Source organism: Neodiprion lecontei, chromosome 5, assembly GCF_021901455.1.
Source record: "Neodiprion lecontei isolate iyNeoLeco1 chromosome 5, iyNeoLeco1.1, whole genome shotgun sequence".
Taxonomy (NCBI): domain Eukaryota; kingdom Metazoa; phylum Arthropoda; class Insecta; order Hymenoptera; family Diprionidae; genus Neodiprion; species Neodiprion lecontei.
The window spans coordinates 20,912,612-20,927,369 of NC_060264.1; the positions used below are offsets into that span (position 1 = coordinate 20,912,612).

At 38.9% G+C, this 14,758-nt stretch overlaps 1 protein-coding gene across 14 annotated transcripts in view; it reads left to right on the forward strand.

Annotated features, from left to right (window-relative positions):
- Positions 1-14,758, forward strand: part of LOC107220576 (regulating synaptic membrane exocytosis protein 2) — a 74,352-nt gene that overhangs the window by 27,306 nt on the left and 32,288 nt on the right. For 13 of the 14 annotated variants that reach the window (XR_006904768.1, XM_046742228.1, XM_046742222.1 and 10 more), the window contains 8 exons: positions 3,883-4,093; positions 5,016-5,205; positions 8,094-8,307; positions 9,124-9,384; positions 11,187-11,451; positions 11,625-11,762; positions 11,975-12,088; positions 12,158-12,346. Coding sequence is in view for 13 of the 14 variants with exons in the window: in XM_046742228.1 (XP_046598184.1) it covers positions 3,883-4,093; positions 5,016-5,205; positions 8,094-8,307; positions 9,124-9,384; positions 11,187-11,451; positions 11,625-11,762; positions 11,975-12,088; positions 12,158-12,346 (1,582 nt within the window). In the remaining variant the exon portion in view is untranslated. The remainder of the gene's footprint in view (positions 1-3,882; positions 4,094-5,015; positions 5,206-8,093; positions 8,308-9,123; positions 9,385-11,186; positions 11,452-11,624; positions 11,763-11,974; positions 12,089-12,157; positions 12,347-14,758) is intronic. The other variant, XM_046742231.1, reaches the window with a different exon arrangement.

Consider the following 14,758-nt stretch of genomic DNA (forward strand, 5'->3'; position numbering starts at 1 on the left):
AGTAATATCTGTATATATACCGCGAGATTTTCAGGAAATTTCGGAGTCAATTGTGTTCAATAAATTGTCGATGGCTAAATCGCCTCGGCAGCCAGTTCAATTCTCACAATAATGTTTCGCGTTGAGGATTTTTCTAAAAATTTCATGAAACCGCACAACGTGAAAGACGTCTCACGATATATTCAGCAACGCTGCAGCACCAGACGCTGATGAAAATCGACCAGACACTACTTGCGTCACCTTTTAATTGCATATTGCCTTTCGGCGAACGACCTGCTGCTGGAACTGGGAAACAAGCCCGTAGTGAATTATTTCTCTCTGGTTCTACCGGTGTCATCTAACTTTTAAATTAAGACCCAAGCGACTGGTTACCGCCTCCTTCACCCTACCCCAATGCTATTTTTACCCGCGCGCATTTTACTTGCACAGCTACTGTACAACATTCAGGTATATGTAGATTTTGCATTGATACTTTTTTTCTTCTTCTATTTTTTACGCACATAATGTGCACAGCTGATGTCTTGGATACGAAGAAAAATTAAATGCCAAATTACGGAGAATTCGGTGAAGATTCTTGTCACTTTTAAATTTTCTTTCATTATTCTCACTCTATCTTTGGGGGAAGAAAAAAATAGTTCGAACAGTTGTCCCAGAGCCGTTGGACGAGCTGCCATAATTCGCACTTTCCGATTGGATATTTGTGGCTTATAACGAATACCTTCTAGGAAGGAAACCCCCACCGATTGTGGTGGGGGGACCCAGGAGTCCCAGGGACAAGGCAGGAGATCGAATCAACCGCCAGGCGATGCTCGACGAGAAGATAAAGAAGTTCCTTGCGGTATAAATATTTACAACTAAAAACAAAAACGATAACAAATAAAAAAAATATTTCGCCAGCCGTGGTCCTCATTCACGCTGCACAATCTAAGCTGCCTACACCCACACACACGCACACACGCAAATATTGACAAATAACCGACCATAAACAAGCAATTACACACCCATATATATTATATATTCATGGGGCATTCCACGTCAAATCAACGGGTCATCGACCTGCCACCCTGGGATTCTGATGTCAAATGGATTCTTTGGTTTGTTTCGGTCATAAATGATGCCCCTAATTTATCGAAATTTTTCCGCCATTTTGTAAAAGTGAGGCGACCCAAAATGTCCTTGACATAAAGATGAAAATTTTTTAAATCGATGAAACTTTTTTTTAAAATCAGGGACTCGAAAACACATCTTTTCGTCATGATTTGAAAGTTGGATGTAAGTGGGAAAAAATAAAAAGCAGCTCCGTTCTGGTAAAATTCGATTTTCTTTTTTTTTTTTTCAAAAGTGAAACGAAGTAAACGATTATTTTTTTCGAATTAATCATTGTTTCCGTTGTTTTGCTCTTGCAATGAAAGAAAATCGAATTTTAGCAAAAGAGTTGCTTTTGATATTATTTTTAACTACAAGAAACCTTCATTAAAAATAAATTCGAAGAAATTTTTTTCTCGAAAAACAGAAATTCAAAAAAACAAACATTCAGCAATTTCATCCCATTTTCGAATCATGTTGAAAAGATATGTTTTCGAGTCCCTGGTTTTACAAACAGTTTCATCAATTTTAAAAATGTCCATCTTCAAGACAAGGATATTTCGGGTTACCACACTTTTACAAAATGGCGGAAAAATTCCGAAAAATTAGACGTATCATTACCGTCGGAAACAAACCAAACAATCCATTAGAAATCAGAATCCCGGGGGATGAGGTCGATGACCCGTTAGTATGACGTAGAATGCCCCACATACATACACATACATAAATATTTACACACGTGAATATATGTATATGCGGATGTATAAAATATCTAAATGTGTATGCACGTGCGTGTCTCATGTGGACCGGTTACTCTTCTTTCTAGAACCGACTTCTTCGTTTCTTTTTCTCGTGGAATAAAAATGTTATCATTCATTCTTTCGCGGATCTGTGTATGTCTTGCGAAAAATCGATAGAAATCTGTATCACCGCGACATTCCGGGATATCGGGGTTTTCAAAAGAGAACGGAATGCAGCTTGAACCAATTTGCATTCAGCACGTGCGCATCACATTCACGTAATAAATTTGTTTGCGAACGCAATTCAAATAATGCTTTAGAACTTGAATTCACTCTCTTTTAAAAACGATTATACGGTATATATGTGTTACGAATTTATACGTGTTATAAGTAACGAAGCCTGACCCATTAGCAAACAGTTTACAAACTTGCGAAACAATTCTTCCAGCTGCATTAAAAAGCCACATACATAAATTTATCTCTCCTTCTTTACTGTCTATATACTGTATATACTACGTGTATATCGTATAAATGTGTTAACACGTGCATAATTTTTTACCGTCAACAGAGTAAAGTTTTTTCTTAACATTTAATTATTGGTTTTTTTTTTTTTAATCTTCCTGTCTCTCTCGCGTCACAGTCGTGTAATCTATATCTATATCTATATCTATTCTGATATTACGAAGTGATAAAGTTTGTGTGTTTGTATGTAGGGGGTAATTTCTGGAACATTTCAACCGATTTTGAAAATTCTTTCACTAATAAAAAGCTAAACTATCCCTGAGTAACGCAGGTTATAATTTATTGTGATAAAAAATAAATCGTCAGTTTGAATTCTCAATGTTTGTAAATTAAGTCGGCAGAAAAAGAACTGCTTGACCGTTGTATCGACGTGCGCTAATCAAATGGTTGGATATACATGAAATGTGACATTAGTGTGATGTGATAGATAAATTTACGTTTCGGGGTTACAAAGCCGTCTTTTGTGCTACCTTCAAGCGGAGAGACACTTTCGTGATTAAGTGTACATTTAACTTAGATTTGTCTTTCTGTGCGAAGCCGTGACGGGCAGCTAGTAATACATAAAATCGTGTTCAACGTATGTTTTTTTTTTTTTTGAACAATTGTATTAATTATTACGGTTATAAATTTTATTCGACTGCAAGTAAATACTCGTCATTTTTCAACGCGGTAAATTCTTGTCGTGTATAAACTTACCATTTTGTTTGTATTGTTATAATTGGTGTTGCATATATTTCCTGTAATCTACATACATACATACACATATACTATAATCTATGTACATCGATTTGCCGTGTTATTATTTTCTATGCATATACTATATACGTTATCAATTTGTGTCGAGTCATATTCGTCATATCCTACATCGAGTCTGCACGCTGTTTCTTTCAACAACACAAGCAATAATAAATATAACTGAACAATTGAATGGTTAAAAAACAAACACAGCTTATTCGCAGTGGGATGAAGAAACCTGTTTCATATATTCATATTACTTATTTATAATTTTATTTCACACAGAGCACATTATACATTATTCCTATACAACATATATGTATATGTATATAGTTGTGTGATACCACCAATAACACCGCAGGCAAAATATTATACCACATCGAATTAATGTATACCTGTACCTCTACACATGCGCAATTGCAAGAACCACATGGACACTTCCTTGTAGGGTTGCAGATCAACCTACTGAAATATTTTCACCTATAGGAATACCAAAAATGGAACGAAAAAATACGATCATTGTTGTATGGACGCGCTGAACAGCGACAAGAAAAATAATAATTATTATATAAGATAGCCAGACAGTATATTATCACGACGAATAAGTGGGAAAGTAACGGTTTTACAGCATCATAGTCAATTTTGTAGAATTTATCTATTTGTGTTTATCTATTGAATAGTGAAGTAAAAAAGATGTATTTTTTTTTCAAGTTTTAGTATTTTTTTTCCACATCGAAGTAATGAGAATGTAAGGGAAAATAGTGTTTGTCAGAAGTCGAAAAATTTGGATCTACTGTAGGGAAGGGGTACAGCTACGAGACGGGAGGGCCGACCTCGCTGTCCAGCGGAGTCCGGAGGTTTGGGCCTCACAACGGTCACACACGAACCACGTCTACGGTCATAGGTCACAACGGCCACCATCCCCCACGGGAACCACGAAAAGAGGAGAGCACCCTTGTCAGAAGGAGCTTCAGGAGGAGCGGGGACGAATGGAGTGCGGATAGTCGAAGGTGCGTTACGCACTTCGGGATCAGGCGACCTAGAATAGATCGTAGCTCGCGATTGGCTCGAGGTCGATGTCATTCTCACTCCGTAAAAGTCGAATTTTAAGCTCGAGGTCAAGAGAAAATGGTTAAACTGCTCTCGAAACGCGCGTATTGAGTATTTTTGTCGTGTATCAAAAGCATTTCAAAACCTTGACGTGTTGAAATGTTTCGAATATCGGTCGTATCAAGTTGTATCTCATTATACGCATATCGCATTTACGTCAGAATAATCCTTCTTTATTCAAGGTAACTCCTAAACTCGAATCATGTTCAAATAATGCAGTGCTAAAGTTTACTTTCGGTCTGAAATTTATTGAAGTATCTCATAAATCTTTACTTATCTTAAATTTATGAAATATACGCTTCAATATTTAGTTACGGGCGTTGATCGTATTTAAGACATCTTTGAAAGGTTTTTTTGTTTTCATATCGTTACATTTGAGTTATCTTTTAGATGTCGGTCATACTTGAATTCTTATATTAATACACCCACACTGTCTTTTAGATCTAAATCATGTTCAGCCATCATTTTATCAAGATATTTTCATCGGCATATCATATTTCATACGACTGCATTCGTAAAATAATCTAATACCGTTTTTGCGCATTTTAATCAATACTTCCGAGACAAAATTTGACTGATCATATCGAAGCAATTATTGAAACGAATGAAAAAAAATGAAGAAAATTAACATTTCGAACACGTCGAATGTACGAATTGATGGGAGTTTAAAATCTTCCTCGGCCAATCCTTAACCGCGTAATACAACGAACATATTCGACGAGGTGGTGGTCTTGCGACGGTCTTGATTCTTGGGAGCTGTAGATAGCCTGGTAGTTTGTATTGACCCATCTCTGAAACTGGGTTGGTGATCGTCTCTCTCAGGTTTACGGAAAGAAGGGGGAAAAAGACGGTGCGATTCGACGGCGGTACAAACGTCGTCGGTCACGAGGAGGACTGGTCCTGGGAGGCTGACCGTCAGGGAAGTCAGGACAGCGCCACCAAGGACTCGGGTATCGATACCTCGAGCACCTTCACCAGCAGCGAAGATAGCAACAGAGGAGATCTGCCCAAGGTACGGGCTGGAGTTGCCGGGACGTGGCCGAGGGCGAGAGATTATTTAGAGAAAGAAAAACGACGAGTGAAAGGGACAGAGTGAAAGAGACAGAGTGAACGAGAGATCGAAAGCAAAAGACTATTCGAGAAAAATTAGTTCTGCCTTGAAGCTTCTCTGTATACCCCATAACTAGTCTTCGTGCGTGAAACATGCTTGCGATTTTAAAATGCGCCGAGTGTTCCATTTTGAACGTTGAAGGGCCGAAGGACCTCAGCCGTTTGTCGATAAACTCGATCAAATACCCTTTTTCCGATGGATCGACTTGGTTTCAACGTTTTCATATTACAGCGGACCTTGAGACGAGTTCAATGAGCTCAAGCTCGTTGATTTCTGACCACTCGTTCGCGAGATATCACACTTCAGACTTCAACTCGCAAGCGAATAGCGTTGCACATTGGGCGTGCGAAGCGAGGCTCGCGCTATTCCCTGATTTCCAAGTGTCATATCTCGAGAACGCTTGAACCAAAATTGACGAACCAGGGCTCGTTGAGATCGTCTTGACGCCTACCGTAAGTTGAAAAGTGTGGAACCAAAAGTCGAAGTAAAACTATTGCCACGTTGAATTTCACAATTGATGCGGAACATTTCCATCATAGCCTCAAGATCTTGACACTATTTACCTTCTCTTTAACACGCTTAGCTTCCGATAGATTTTTCAAAATTCGTTCAAAATGGTATATTCTGTACCTTGGACATAAGATGAGTTTTTGGTTTTTATGACTGCAAAAAGAAGAGGGACACAAAAATATACCTGTTCAACTTTCCTCTTGCTTCGTAAACCGTTCTGAGATATTTATCATCATCTTGACACGAAGATTGATACTGATATACATAAAGAATAAAACTTAGTGACTGAATTTTATGAGATGCAACTTGGACTGGAGAAGTTGGGCTGGTCGTTCCTGTGTTCCACTCTTTGCAAAATTTGAAAGCCAGGGAAATCGAATATAGCGAAAATAGTTTCTTCTTCACAATAAGCAATCTCCCTCGTTTTCGTCGTGGAGTAATTAGTCGACATGTATAGTCAATTCCGTCGGCTTACCTAGTAGAGCATAGGCTTGACGACGGCCCGTTTATTATGAAAAATATAAATAGGAAACCTAAGTAAATGGAATAGAATAGAACAGAATAGAATAGAATAGAATAGAATAGAATAGGAGCTGCAGTTGATTTACGCGAATGACGGTAGTTGTTGCCAGTGAAATATGTACCTTGTATACATCGGTATAATATATTTATATGCAAGTTTCAGTAGTGACTTATAGCGGCAGCTACGTTATTCCTTTCATATTTTAACGTTTCATGTATTTGTATATACATATATGTATATGTATTTTCATTCATTACCATGAGACTGTCTCAAAAACCCCGCAGAACATTTAGTTGTATATTACTGTATATCGTTTTGGCAAGGTATATGAAATCGCATACGAGAAACGGCAAATTACCATCAATAAAAACGCGATGTTCCAAAACGATAATTCAATTTCATAATTGAGAATATAAATTCTATTGATTCCGGTTACATTCTACTCTATGCAAAAGTAATCGAAACAAAATTTCAATAACGTGGTATCAGAAGGTGGCAAGCGAAAAGTACTTAACGAAAAGAGAGGGCTAACCCCTTTCCCGAAAGTAGATCCACTCTCAGTTACACCGCCCGTTAGAAAAACCTACAAAAATTCATATATACCCACCTACTCCTAGCTTTACGCATGCTGCTTATACATATACGCATATTATATACCACATACCATGTTTCTTTAATTCCATCTGTAATTACATTGCTTCAACGCTTATACACACGCTATAAAGTACATACTGTATATTATACATATGTGTAACATACATACATAAACTCTTACTGATATTCTGTTCTACGCATGCATTACGCACGAGATTTTAACTGCATGTGTGGATACGATATTGTTGTTAGTGTATTTTCATGTGCGGAAGTGAATGTGATTTTTATTCTCACTTTCTTCTTATACACGTACCACCTAATCAACAAAATCATGACAATTTCGACATCATGATCAATGCAAAGAAAAACCAAAGATGTGTACAAAATACAGAAATAGAATGACACAATTTCAAACCTCAAAAGATGAAGGAATGAAACAAAAGATTGCGAACACAAAACAAATAGTAAAAATTAATATTTTTTTTTTTCAAACATTCTTAACACCTTACGACTCTGCTTAAATATGCATATAATTACCATTCTGTGAAGTGAGTATTTACGAGTGATTATTTTGTATTTGTTTACTTCGGTAACTGCAATACCTTCTGCAAAAAAAAAAAAAATACCATAACAAAACCAAATCCTATGATTTAAAACACTTTCACAGAAAGAAACCGGACGAAAGAGTTATAAACAAAGTAGAAGAAAATTCTTGTTTCAATTTTGTGTGCTTTCTTTTATTTTTTTTACAGATTAACAAAAATGGCAGAGTCGTAAATTGTAACTTCAAGCTACACAAAAATCATACCGGACCTAAACACGGAACCAATCCATCTTGGTGTCTACAGATAGGTAACTGGAGTTACAATTTTCCTTCTCACGAACGAAATTGTAACGCACGGATGCCTATGTGTAAACGCCGAGGTGACTTGCTTCCACCTTTAGACCCGGTACATCATTATACATATATCAGTAACCACACATTTGCTTGAGCGTGTAAGATTTTCCTTCAACATACGACATTAGATTGCTCAAAAATGAGAAGGAAAGGGAGGAAAAACATGCCCAAGCAAAGAGTTGGCTTCTTTCAACTCAACAACTGTTCAAATCTGGATTTAAACGGATATCCGAAGGGTCTATTTTACTTTTCTCGAATCCGCAGCACCCGCTGTTATGGCAGGTAAGCAGCGACGGTCAGAAAATGATCGGTCACATGATCCTGAGGAAGTCGCAGGGCGCAGGTTCCGGCAGTAGCAGCAGTATCCTGGGGTTGAAGGTGGTGGGCGGAAAGCTCCTCGAGAACGGTTCGAGGGGTGCGCTAATCGAGAAGGTCAAGAAGGGGAGCACCGCGGACCTCGAGGGTCAGCTCAGACCGGGTAAGACAGACTAGAAGCACCGATCCCACCCTTTCTAAATGGTTTAGGCGTCCCGTTAACCGCTTGTCGACTTCGGAATTGAATGCATTAGATGCAGAGTTCAATAAATAACTCGCCGGAACAAAACTTTTGAAGACTAAACTGAACGCGTGTTTTGCTCGAGTGAAACTGATGACTGCTTTGATTCATATTCACAGAATATAGCTCTTCAATTTCAAGCTCTTCGACGTCGAAAATGCGTTCAATCAAAAACGTGATGATATACAAAGTTTCAGAGTCCAACTAATTAAGGTCGTTACTGCAGTGAAGAGAAATATCTTGAAAGACTGATTTCTGAGCTAGCGACATTTTTGGTATCTTTGCGTGATCACCTTTTTGGTTTCACACTTTTTACTCATAACCTCAAGTTTCCGGTATTGAAGCTCCGAGAAATTTGTCGAGTATTTCACACGACAATGGTAAAATTCTGGAAAGAAATTAAACCACTGGAGAACCACAGGATGGAAGTTGTATGTGAAAAAAAATCGCATAAAGTAGTTTCCATTTAAAAATAATTAAGTTGTATTTTTTCAATTTTGTTAAAAACGATAATGGTAAAAGTTACGTGCAATTAAATTTCACCGGCTTCGAGATATACTTTTGCACATTTTTCAAACCTATCGTATCCTTATAAACTTCTTTTCAAAAGAAAAACGAGAACATATATCCAAATAATGTGTCCTTAAAAAAATGAAATATTCAATTTAAAAAATTCCTGAATACTTCTCGATTCGTTCTGCGGCTGACGCATCCTTAACGTGAGTGTTTCCGCCGCAGGGGACGAGGTTATCGAGTGGAACGGAAGGTCTCTACAGGCAAAGAGCTATCAGGAGGTCTACGACATCATAGCCGAGTCCAGACAAGAGCCACAGGTCGAACTGATTGTCTCAAGAAGCCTTGGTACGGCTCCGACGAATTTGCCGGGCCCAACTTCAGCATCGGTTCCCGCCAAAACGACGACGAGGCGCGGAGCCACGCAGGCGCAATGGAGGCAGAAGCACGACCTGGTGGGAACCGGAAGCCAGGCTTATCACAAAGGTGAATATATTTCCCTGTCGTCTTCCCGAACCTCGGCAACCTTAAACTTGAATTTCTTTGTTTACCGGTCTACTTCTCGGTTACCATTATTTATCAATTTTTCATGAAGAGGTAAATAACGCAAGCCTGAATTTGTCTCGTCGTATGGGTACATAAAATGAATATCGACGGGAAAAAATATGCCGTGAGCTTGTGTCTATGTTTTATATTATTTTTCGAATTATTACAGGGGACTCGGCATAAGAGTCCCGCCTCGAGTAAAACCTGTGTAATCGAATTGAGACAACACTGTGAACAGAGATATTTGGCATATTTTAATTTTTTTATTTATTTTTAAATATACCAGCTGGTGGACGTGCAAGATTGATAAAAGTTGCCTGAGTCAATTCTCGGTTCTTTATTTTAGTGTATATATATATATATACCTTTCGCCGAGTGATACGTTTATGTCATTATTAGAGGAATTTTAATCTACATAGAATTGGTGTCTTGTGATTGTTTTGTATAATATAGATACACAAATATAATATGTGTGTATGTATATTATACAGTAGTTTCGTAGCGTAGAAATAATACACAAACTGCACCCTTTTAACACTAACACACTACGATATAGTTTTATGGGAGCAACAACTTTTTCTGATAATATACAACTATAACTTAAACTAACCTACCTCTATGTATATTTATATTATAATAGTTTCTTTGTACTATCTGCCGTACCGTACCGTATACATGTATATTGTAAATTATCTACTTACATACGAACTATCTCACCGTATATTTCATCGTATACGTATCCATGCGTATGTATATAACTGTACAAATGATCTCTCAGGATTTATATCCAACTCTAACCTAACCTAATTTATACTCTGAAACATCTAATTACCTGCGCAAAACGTTACTATTATCCTATAGGGGTGAACCATACGCGGCATCAAGTGAATGTTTACATACTCGTATAATGCAATCGTCGATTAGTGCCGATAATAGTAGGTACGAGTAAATTATTCTTGCCCTAATTTTATTTATCGTGAAGTAGTTCTCGGCTACTAGATATGCTAGTAATCATTTTACAGACGATATTTAATCCCAAGTGTTTAAATGACTAACCAGAATCATGTAATATGTTGTTTGGTTTTTTATTTTTGTTTTTTTTTCTTCGCCGTAACTTAGCCAGCTTGTCTTCGCTATTTCACACCGATCGGATAATTTAATTTACTTGTACATTTTTACTTGTGCCAAATTTGGATATTGTTCACAGTATTGATATTGTTGTCTTGTTGATTATCGTGGTATCCTAACTCTGACTTTGAGTAACATACATTTGCATACCAATCTTATGTACTTCCTACTCGCTGCATGAGAGCAGGCGAATCTTTTGTCGTCTTTTATCTCTCAGAGTAGATAATAATTTTCGTTACGCATCATGTCACTCTGATTCTTTGCGATTTATCTTCTTATTCCCTATGTCTATGAATCAGTAATCGGCTTTGGTAGTACTCTTCGGTAATGGAACGTCACGACTAAAGCCGAAATGTTTCGTCAAATATTTTGGTTATTATTTTCTGTCAAGCAAAATTCTCTGCTCTTGTCGTCATGCTGTATTATTGCCCTATTTGAATTTTTCAGATATGATAAGTACTGTCCTTTTTGTTGATTTACCAAAACGAAAGAATATCATGTGATTCATGTGTGGTACCAAACAGTATATATCGGTCGAGATGTAGGCGTGCAAAATTTAATTGACCACAGGATTTATACAATAAACGACGTAGAGGATTGAAAATATTTTCCAGAACTGTACGATACTCGAGGAGAAAAACCATCGGTACTTGTAACGTCGCCTGGTTCTCCCGACCTCCATGCTCAGGGTAGAAACAGGCACGCGAGACACTCCGGCGGAAACGCGAATGTCGGTGGAAGACTGCAAGTTAAGCTTGGGTTCGACACAACCGGGCTTCAGCTCATTGTGACTTTGGTATGTGCCGCTGGATTGACACCCAGAGGTAACGGCCAGCCAAGGAATCCCTACGCCAAGATATTCCTACTGCCTGACAAGAGGTAAACAATTCGAGGAGTCCAATCCTCTCACTCTCAGGTTGAACAAATCGATAAAAAATCAATTAATTTGCACCAGAGTGAAAGTCCTTGGAGTGCTCATTCGACCTGTGAATGAGAGGACTCGCTTTTAAAATTCATTGGCTGTGATCTATTTCACTTTTACTACCATTCAGTGAGAAGTCCAAACGAAGAACGAAGACTTTGGCCAACACTAACGACCCCAAGTGGAATCAGACCTTCGTTTACAGCGGAGTCAGAAGATCCGAGCTTCGGCAGAGGGCGCTTGAGGTTACCGTTTGGGATTACGTCAGGTTAGTCCATGTCTTTCGTGAACTTTAGATGTCTAAACACTGAGTAAAGGAAATCTTTCAAACGTGTCTCTGAAGAATTTAAAATTTGTACTCTCTGGGGAGTTGAGCTTCATTTGGTCAAGTTCGGAACCTGTTTTTTCCGATCAACGGTCAAAACAAGAGTCCGGTGAATAACTAACCCAGTTCTCCACTTTTTGATATTTCTCTCACAGATATGGAGCGAACGACTTCCTAGGTGAGGCTGTCCTAGAGTTGGAAGTCTCTGCGTTGGATCAAGAGCCGGAATGGCACTACCTGGTTGCTCACGAGGAGCACAGGCACACAGGGTAAGTATTTGCGCGGGAAAAGATTCGTAAACCTGAACTGACGATTGTCCGTGTCGCGTGCCCTTGCAGACATTACCAAGACACAGCCGACGAGATGGTGACGACGCCCGTTGACTGCCATCTAAGTCCACCGTCAACGACGTCAAGATTGAGTGATTCCGATACCTCGGAGTGTGACATCACAGACTACGACGTATCCAGGGAGCAGAGGAGAGGGGTAGATGGTGCGAGCATAAGCAGCATCGGCAGTTCATCGAGGTGAGTGAGCCAAGACTTTTTTTTACGGCCTTGCCGATAATTAGTACCTGTATGAGTATTCGATAAACAGGATGCATAAAATAGAAAGCGAATTAGTGGCGACCAGTGATGTACGTTATATCCTAAATAAATCATCGTAGATAAATTTACTTCGCTGTTCAACCTACAGAGATACTAAAAGTCAAGTTCGTCGTTCATCTTTTGTGGCTTAAATTGAATTTTATTTGATCTTACTTAAATCTTTCTTTGTTTAAAGAAGAAAAAACTAAAAGTTATTCTTACACACAAGATATTTTATTCACCACCGGCATAAAAATATTTTGTTTCAACCACCAATTTTCTCGGTAATTTTAAGAATCTTCCATTATTATCGTTCGCTTTCTTGTTGATATGATATACTGATATGTATAATATTATTTATCATCTTAACCACGTGAATTTTTACGCGAATAACCTTACCTTCATCCAGATAATAATATTCATCATCTTGTACAACACTGGCGGCGACTCATTCTGCGCTCGTTCTCCTCCGTTATGGCGGTCATTCTCTCGCGCTAGGTTCCTGTTTTATCGACCTGCGCAAACGTCCTTTTACATCTCCTCGAACACAGACTACGATCTGCCTCTCGTATTTATTATTATATTCCCTGGTGTGTGGGAGGGGCATTTTTCTCGGTATTGGGTTCAGTGATCAGGGAATCCCCGAGATAAACCGGCGTCGTTCGTCTGGCTGCGCTGCGTCAAAAGTCGCGATACCGGTTGCTCTGCGGGCTTTTCGCGCCGTGGGCAAGATTTAGGCGCCAGTCAGTTTCGGCGTCGGGGCGACGCGCTCCCCTCCCTTTACCTTTACGTCGCTCTGTCATCCCCCCCTCTTTGCCGCAAAAGTGGTGAGTCGCCGGTGCCTCGCTGGCGTCATTTCCTGCCAGAAAACGTTACCCCCTCGATACACCCGGAATTTCCCTTCGACTTCTTTCTTTTTTTTCACTCATATCTACGCCAGCTAGTCGCCCTTTTCGTATAAGTATCGGGCTCCGTTGTGACTAAGAAAAATCTCTCAACGTCCTTGATAATAATTGGAGTTTTTTAATTCAAGTAATTATGCAGTTTGACTTACGGAATTCCTAACTTTCGTTACAAGAAGGTTTAATTAATTGCCGCGAGAATACATTTTTTAGAGTAACTTGGACTGGCTAAAAGAAAACTTAAAGGTATTCAAAAACCGGAAGATATCTCAGTAAATGTTTTTCATTGAAACAAAATTAAGTCAACTAATGGGTTATTTGAAAATACTTTACTGTATTAGCAGATGGGTGTAGTGACAAATTTTCCTATACAATTCATACGTCGAATGAAATGTGTCATAAAGTCATTGTAAATTGTTCAAAAAATATAGGAGGCTTGTTTTCAAGTTTGAACATTATCAAAATCCTAACAATAACTTCCTTAGTACTAAGATTGACTATCATAAATTTTTTACTCAAACTTGAGAATTGACTTTACTGGTAGAAATGACAATGAATTTTCTTCAATGAAAACTATTTGAACTTGGTTTTGCGCAAGACATTAATGTGCCAACCTGCGACTATGTTTGGCGGTACCGTTACGACCGTTATACAAATTCGAACGATTCATATTTGGTGCGTAGTTTCGAATCGACGAGTGGAATTTTTGGTTGAAGTTAAATCACCTCTGTATTTGAATCTCGGTTCAAAAACTAATCCTAATTTCGTATTTCCGCACGATCTTCCAATCGGAGAGGAAAAAAAGAAACGCGATCGTTTAACAATTTTCAACAAACTTCAATACGATTTGAATTTCGAAAAAAAAGAAAACAGAAGCAGAGACTCCAGACGGGGTTCGAAACGTCTGTAAATCGTAGAAGCTTTTCATTCTGAGTGGATAAAAAACCGTCGTGTCTGGTCTTCTTTTGTTTTCCTCGAAAATGGTTGGCAGAGAAACGTGTTCGAATCTGGGACACCCTGTACAGATCACTACGTCTCCGCATGTGTATACACAAACCCACGAAATTATGTACGTGGTTCAGTCATTCCGACTATCTAGCTTAGCTAGCTGCTAGACAGAGTCGTGGATCGGGGTGGCGAACGGAACGCGGACCCAAGGGCGAAGGGAGAGGGTGAGAGAGAGAGGAGTTATAAAAGTGGGCAACTAGCCAATTGACATGCCAGTTGGCCCGCGACCACGAACCCTGTCGGGATGTAAGACCCAGTCGATCGCATCGGCGGCCAACGGTAGTCGGAATTCAAACCCTGCGACCATGACGCCCGACCGTTATTTGTGAGTCGAGTCGAGCATCTCATCGTTCATTATGTAGTCGATGGTTTAAACGCATGACACGTGTAGCCCGTGTTATCGGATCTCGGTGGTTGACCCGATTTTCGTTTCTCTTCATAC